The sequence below is a fragment of the Malus domestica genome, chromosome 04, assembly GCF_042453785.1.
Source record: "Malus domestica chromosome 04, GDT2T_hap1".
NCBI classification, from domain to species: domain Eukaryota; kingdom Viridiplantae; phylum Streptophyta; class Magnoliopsida; order Rosales; family Rosaceae; genus Malus; species Malus domestica.
The window spans coordinates 17,083,526-17,091,596 of NC_091664.1; the positions used below are offsets into that span (position 1 = coordinate 17,083,526).

Sequence of the window (8,071 nt, forward strand, 5' to 3'; positions counted from 1 at the left end):
AAGGGTTCTATCACCATCAGAACATTAAGTCTTGAGTGAGTAGAAGACTTCTGTATTGATAGTGATCTAGATAGCATGCTAACATGATTTGGGTTGAGTCTTACAAGTTTCTGATAATAAATTAAGAAAATTTAAGTTTATTAATATGATAATGGGTTGGTTGAAAGCTGTTGCGTTTTTTGCTTTTTTAGTACTTATTAGCACGTATTTTATTTTTCAACTTCTATGAAATTAACGGCGTTATGTTAGTTATTAAACGAGAAGGAACTCACAGGCCGGGCAGAGGTAATCTGGACACTCGACTACTTAAGGAGGAGGGTCCATGGTCGGAGTTGGATCCTCCGATCCTTTTGCCATCTTCAATCTCAAGAAAATTGTGTTCACCTACCGTTGTGTTCGATCAAATCATTTCAATGACGAAACGAAACATATTGAAACGAAAAGCAGAAAAACAAAAGTTCATAATCTTCTGATGTTGCAAATACTACTGCATCATTACTCACGGAAATGTATAAATACTTGACTATGACAAAAAAACAATGATACCCATGATTAAGTGTCGCCGTCTGCCAAAGAACAAGAAGCAAAGAGTCGATATATCTTCTAAGCGTGTTTCTAACTACTAATCTGTACCAGAAGCAAACTCTGCATTCAATCTTATATTTCGCCAATGGCAAAGAAGCACGTAAATTGAGTACCCACAAAGAAATGACCTAAACAATGGCGGAGCTGTCCATTTTAGTTGAAAAACTCACCGGCTGCATATTTTGTCATATCGACGCAGATACTGGCCAGAACTTTTTCCAATTCAGTTGGAACTTGGAACCCACCGGCTGCAAACTTGTCATATTCGCTCAAATACACGCGCTTATACAACACCTTGCATGAAACGGCAAACCGTGATGGTAAGAACTAAACACATACATTCATGAAAGATTGTCGCATTAATCTTACGTTCAAAACAGGGAAACTAAGTGGTGAAACAGTATAAAAACGGTATGATTATGAATAAGCAGTCTCAGTATACAAAATATCGTAAACCTGACATTGGCAATAGACTGAATTCCAATAAATCCCACTTCTGCTATGGTAAGAAAAACATTCAGAAAATAATCCATACAAAGAAAAGTTATTCATCAACCAGTTTCATGGGTATAACATAAAACAGATCAACGGTACAAGATAAATGACTGAAGCTTATCAAAACCTTAGTTCCCGCCACTATGTCCAACAAAAATCCTGAACTTAACCATCTTCTAGATACTCAAGTAACTCCTCTCCATCTCTCTATATGTCTATAGACAGCATCGCATTTTTCCGCAATATAATCTTGCTTTCCATTTCACGATACCTGCCAATTATGCACAATTATTGCATATGCCGTGAAGCGTACATTTTACTTGTGTTCATTTAAAGCATAGAATATTTTCCTCAACACCGACATTCATTTCGAGTATTTTTTATTCTTTTCTTTTTCCAGATATAATTTATTTCAGGTATTTAACATATCATTGTACATTCCAAATCTAAAGGACCAACCAAGTTGCTAGTGAAGAAAACAATAAGCAAAAAGCTCACAAAGATTCAACAAAACCATTTTAAATTTATTTTCCGAAATGTATAAATTCATTATTGTATTGTAACTGGTTTGCTCCAAAAATATTGTACGGTACTAGCATGCAACAACAAAAATCACACATGCAAGCAACCATAATTATAGTAAATTTAGAAAAGGAAAAAAAATGGACAAAGAAACTAACTTGCTCTTACGATGAGATAATCCAGCCTGGATGGACATTAGAAGAGCAAAAATAAGAGTATGTGAGGTCCTGAACCAAGGACTACAGGATTTAAACAGCAGCAGCATCAACAATATGAGGGAGACATGTGTTGAATGCCATAAAGGCCATCCAAACATTCCTAATGTTTATTCCCAAATATCCGCCATTTTTTCTTTTTTCTGTTCTCATATGAGGTTGTGCCTGAAATAAAACCAAAACCATAAGTCATGCATTACTTTTACAGAGATATGTAAAACCCAAGGCATGCATGCAGGCACTACTGTCAGACAACCAAAGAGCCCTTTTGGAAAATCAGATAAAGAGCTATTCCGGCATTCTGTTTTAATTTCTCACTCCCCATCGCACAGTTAGTATTACACACACAGATCCCAAAAGAAAAAGAGACTGTAAGTATTATCATTCAAAAACTGTTGGGTAATGATGCAACATTATTGCTCGAACTGGTTGCATTCAGCTGAACGAGTCATCCCAAAGCCAGGTTTTGTTTTACTCCAAACCACTTTGTACTCTACATAATGAGCATAGAGAGAAAAAAAGTTACCTCCTTGAGGATAAATTGAGTTGTAATGCACCTCTGCCCAGAAACTCAAATAAATAACTGCACAAGACATAATAGCATCTGTAAATCTTAATGGAGAACGAAAAACTAATATTTAGGATATCACAACTAATAGCTTAACCATTAAGCAAAGTTTGACGAAATCTATTTTTAATTAGTACAATGATGAGACTAACATTGAACCGGGAGATTGTAATAAAAAAATCATAATTAGGTGATAAATTTGTTCATCATAAGAGAAGTGAAATGAAAAAAGAGGACAGCAACACGTAGAATATGGAAACTGTAATCAAATTTCAGCATACAGATAATTAAATACTTAAAAAAATCGATTATCTCTGTCCACAACAAAAACCAAGAGCTTAACAAGCTACCTTGTTTTGAAGATTGAATATTAGGAAGAATCTCTATGCAACAGTTATCCTTAAAAGAAGTCAGGACAAAAATTTTCACTCCGTACTGCAACAAATTATTCACACAAGTATCAGTTTCTATATAAATTACTGTCCAAATGTTGGAAAAATCCAGATGTGCACGCTTCAATGTAAAAGATCTTTCATACCGAATCAGCAGCTGCCTGTAATGAGACATGGTCACCCCACTCACCATCCCTGGTTTCATTCAGATTGATAAGTATTAATTAAGGCCAACATTAATTGACAGGAAAACAAGAAAAACTATGAGTTCAAGTCATACTTGGACATCTTCTCCAAATAATCATCATATGCCATAGGAACATATCCCTCGTAAATCTCTGGATGAGACTTAAGCTGATAGCAGTAAACCATCAGAAGGATAAACCAGAATCCATGGAAGATAGTTGATAATACACAAAACTTCATGGTGATAAAGTTCAGTATAACAAATAGGTATTGCAAACCTGATTTACGACTTGCTTTCTCACATACTCGTGGTTGTCAGGTGATTGATACAATTGGTCTGATAAAGCATGGAACTGGAAAAATAAAGCAAAGCGTGAGATTAACATGTCTAATTTGAAAAATTCTAACATCAATATCCAGTCAGTCATAAATAGAAAACTAATACATCAATATCCAGTCATCAACAACAGAAACAAGACACAGCTACAAAAGGACTAACCTGGCAGTTGCCATCTCCTGCTACCTTATGTTCAACAAAGCCATATAATTGAAGCCTAAATGAAAAAGGCAATAAATACTTTTACAAACCCAAATCCAATATCAGAACCCAAGTCAAAAAACACGTAAAGATGGATTCTGCTAGCTAGGCAAATTATTGAATTACAGACTGATGTTACTTCACTCCTAGAAAGGAAATGGGCAGGTCGTACCTGTCAACTAGCCTTTGATGGTCTGAAGTCGCTTCATCAATTGAAGGAATTTCTCCATTGATTCTAGGAATGTGCTAGACCATATAAAGGGAACAAAGTTAATACCTGACAATGCAAATCATGTCATGTGTAGCAATCCAAATACAAATACACTAGTCACGAATTTGTAAACTGTGGATTTTAAATTATTTTAAGAGGGGGGAGGGCGGGAATTCACATGAATAATCAAAATCCTGTTGACATGTCTTTTTGAGTTTCCAATCTACATTCCCAAGTCTCAACATCAGATTATTACCTAATGTGTATTATACAATGTGCTAATAAATTTTCAAAAGTCCATTATGACAACTCCTTCAAACTGTTTAATAACAAAAACATGACAAAACATTTGAGGTTGCAACATGGTGAAAACGCTAAACAATGTGAAAAACGAACTTTGAACAACATAAACTTACGGGAACAGGATTCCAGCCCCAGCCTACTTCCCCATGAAGAGAACATTCATCAGTTAGCTCCAATTGATCATCCGGGCTAGAACATAAGCTAGAAGGCACCACAATAGCAGCTTCTTCCTGGCTGTAATCATGGTCTGCATGGTGCACAAAAAATGCCCATCAAGATAATTAAATGATATAGGTTAATTTAACTTCTATAAAAAGAAGGTGCAAACAGCAATTTTTCAGATGCCTGAACAAAAATCTCTTGTAGATTGACCATGCCACACATCTGCATGAAACGAAGCTTGTGGCTGTGCTTCACCTGCATGCGAGTATTCATAGGCTTCTGTTACAGATAGTCGCGAATATTCCTCTTGAAGAGTATGTGCAATGATTTCATCATTTTCTACATTGTTTGATTCTGTATCATAATGACTCCTGATATGCTCATAATGGTAGATATCATTAGCATCTTGTTGTATCATGTCACTGCCGTAGTAGTATGAAGAATTATAAACTGGATCCCCATCAAGAAGACGAAGACCCCACTGAACAATATCTGAATCATACTCACTGGAAGCCATCTCCTTAAAAATGCATATGTGGAATTAGAATGCTCAAGATGCTTCCAAGAGCAATGATGGAATCCCTCAGAAGTTCAAGGAATAGTAATACCTGCGAAAAAGCGACCAATAAAGTTAAAAAAAAAACCTTCAAAGCTTTTACATGCATTAACCCCGACTATAATTTGCACAAGAATGTTCAGCTGCCAAATCTAAACTGAATAGCAGCAGGAAATAGTTTCCCTAAATTAAGTATAGCGCTCCCGATTGCAAGGCAAAGCTAAGGATTTTTAACGTAAATCCTTAATATAATAAAGCAGTTGACTTTTTTACAGAACTGGACAATATATAGTAGAGGGTATTCACAATTGATTAGACATCTAAGCATATAATAAATTAGAATAAGAAAACTTGTGAAAATGATGCATACCCCAAGTAATCATAATTTAAGACTTTGCTAAGCTCAAGTATGTTTATTGTTAACTATGTTAAAATTAAAATTGTGGTGATATCAGCAAGGGTTCAAACCCCAAAATCCCTCCCCCGCGCGCGTCAAAAAATATGGAAAAAACAGATAATTGCAAGTCTAGAATGACCGCCTGCAGACTTTAATTATCCTAATAACATTATGAAGTGACAAACCTGTTAACCAAACAACGTGTGCTTACGCATTCCCAGTATGTCTAAATAAAATATCACGAAGACGATAACGACCTTAAACCAGCCCGCCTGCTTTTGCAATTTTAAACTAGATCATTGCTAATAAACAAGTAACTCCTATAAGGAAAATGAAGGATCAACAATAACGTGGAGAGCTAAATATTCTTAACAGTTAAACCTTTTACCTCACATGCCTAGGGAAAAAATCCAAGAAATTAAGGGTTAAGGGTCTGTTTGGTACTCGACTTGAATCTAACTTTTTAAACTCAAATTCGCTTTCTCTCTCCTTTTTTTTTTACCTTTTTCGTCTCTCCTCTAATCCGCTTTCTTCATTTTCTCGGTTCTTTCTTTCACTCCTCTTCCTCTCTATCTCGTTCAATCCTCTCTCTTCTTTCTCTTTCCTTCAATCATCTCTTGCTTTCTTTCCTCCTCTCTCCTCTTTCTCCCTCTCCTGTGACCCCCTCTTTTTAGATTTCTTTGTCTAGTTTAAGTCATAAGATTTAAAAATTTTAAATCACAAACCAATCATGTTTTTGAGTCTTAAAGAAAATTGTTTTCAAGAAATATTTTGAGAAATGATAAAAAATTTCAAATAGGATACCAAACAGGCTCTAAATAAACTTAACCCAAAAAAGTTAATCTTCCCTGTAACAAATCAAAATTTCATATGACCTTTACTATATATACCAAAGATAATGAATCATTTCGAACTCACATCCCCTTAGATTAGATTAAAGTAGTTTAGAATATCGTCTTGTCAAAAGAAAAACAACACAACTGCTACATGCATATCCATGATCAAACCCATAAACTACCAACAATCAAACAGAACCCAGAAAAGCTTAAGATTTTGCAATACATCTCAATCAGCAGTAAAATCTCATCAATAATACGAACAAAAAACAAACCCAAATTTCTTCAGCAATCAATAGAACAAACCAACAAAGTAAACAGATGTAAAACCGTAGAAACCAAGAGATTAAGAACTCACCCAATCAGCTTCTCCTCAGAGCCAATAGAAAAACAAAAGCTTTGAAAGCTATCGTTTTCGCAAGAGGAAAACTTAGGGTGAAAGTTAGAGAGAGAGAGAGAGAGTTGGGAGCAAAACACTCTCTGTGTTGTAATACGACCATACGAATTGCATTGGATGACGATCGAAGCACTGAAAAAATCGCCCAGAAAATGCAACAAATTGGGGTGCACTTTCACCCCCATTATATACGGTTTGCCTGGGACGTTAAAGGTCGAGCAAGTTATACATCGTACGGACCCAATGGACGGTTGAGATTTATTTGTCATTCCATGAACGGCTTCTTATTCAATATTTCAATTAATTAATTAATTGACTAGTTTATGATTTTATATTTTTATTCCTTCTAGTAGTTTTATTTTTTAATTTTCTAAAAAAAAAAATTATTATTATTTTAAGCTTCATTATAGAAAGGATTGAATATAAACAATTGAAGAAGAAATCATAATTATCAAGGCAATCCACCATTGCAATCTTTTTCATAATTTATATTTGTAGCTTAACAATTTTTCCAAATAGTATAATTTCATTAAATTTTATTAACCTAATAAGCAAATGAGAGGTATGTTTGTGTACATTGAGTTTTAGATGTGTAAATGAATTTTGGTAACGTTAGGCGAAGGTATTGAAATTGTAACAATTGGTAAACTATAAAGGTTGATTATATATCAACTCTTAAATTTATCGATTTTTTAATATATTCGAAGCATAGTATACACCAGAATTAAAAATCATTAAAAAAGTTAACCTAATAAAAAAATATGTGTCACTATTTAAAAAATTTCTATCTAGCGTCGTTTACGCTCCGATTAGTTTCGACGCGTTTGAAAAGTAAAAAAATGCACCTAGACCTGCTTAAGCATTTGTGTAGCCCTTCTAAAACCATCTAGACCGCCTAGGCTGTGACTCTCACTTAGACAAAACATCAATAACTTTCATTTTTGCGTTTTAATTTTTCAATAAAATGTAAGAAACTTATTAATACTTGGATGAACACTCGTTATATGCTTGTTCCCCATATTTTCAATATGTCCTAAAATTTATAATTTATACATCATTTTATTTTGCAATTTATGCATCCCAATATAATTATGTGGGTTTTTTTTTAAAGTATAAATATACACTTATTTTTACAATATATGATAAATTTACTTAAATACGCATAGGTCCCCACCTAAATGCTAGTCCGTAGCTCACCGCAGGATTAGCACTTAACGTCTTGTTGAACCTTTATACGTCTTATACACTCTCACAAAATTATAACCGGGCCAACTTTTGGCATGGATTTGAAAGAGATTGATAGGAACTAAGATCTGACGGTGTAGGTAGGTTCTGATGAGAATATGAGAAATTGAAGGTTGAGATTGGTTTGAACTGAGGTTTGGGGAATCGAACGGCTGTTGATGAAGAGATTTGGTACCAATGGCTGATGCCGTCTGAAAGCTGAAAAAGTCCTATGCGAGGCTTTCTATTAAAGGAGGTTTTTTTTTTCTTAATTTTAATTGGGCAGAAAGTTTAAGTTTCAATTAACGGCCGAAAGGTCAACACAAAAGTCCTACTATTTTATAATGGATAACATTGATTGTCTAAGGCCATCTCTAATCAAATGAGGGTTAGAGAGCTCCTTTTAGCTTTATAACCCTCCAAGAAATTAATACTTCAATTAACAGTATTAGACCATATGTCTTATTATCTCTAACCAAGAGGC

General features: G+C 34.5%; 1 protein-coding gene across 14 annotated transcripts; it reads right to left on the reverse strand.

The window, feature by feature from the left end:
* Positions 1-467: 467 nt before the first annotated feature.
* LOC103433736 (OVARIAN TUMOR DOMAIN-containing deubiquitinating enzyme 10-like) lies at positions 468-6,522 on the reverse strand. Of its 14 annotated transcripts, none has more exons than XM_029101072.2 (13): positions 6,325-6,522; positions 4,361-4,785; positions 4,129-4,262; positions 3,674-3,747; positions 3,463-3,517; positions 3,242-3,316; positions 3,058-3,131; positions 2,924-2,972; positions 2,736-2,820; positions 2,344-2,400; positions 1,761-1,982; positions 756-879; positions 468-566 (listed from the first exon to the last, which is right to left on the reverse strand). In XM_029101072.2, the coding sequence occupies exons 2-11, from the start codon at positions 4,692-4,694 to the stop codon at positions 1,921-1,923; spliced, it is 999 nt and encodes a 332-aa protein (XP_028956905.1). In that variant the 5' UTR covers positions 4,695-4,785; positions 6,325-6,522; the 3' UTR covers positions 468-566; positions 756-879; positions 1,761-1,920. The 14 variants fall into 14 exon arrangements, with proteins under 14 accessions (XP_028956905.1, XP_070676636.1, XP_070676641.1 ...); XM_070820535.1 differs by having other exon boundaries at positions 468-627; XM_070820541.1 differs by lacking the exons at positions 468-566; positions 756-879 and adding an exon at positions 979-1,351 and having other exon boundaries at positions 4,361-4,432; positions 4,685-4,785.
* Between the last annotated feature and the right edge of the window lie 1,549 nt (positions 6,523-8,071).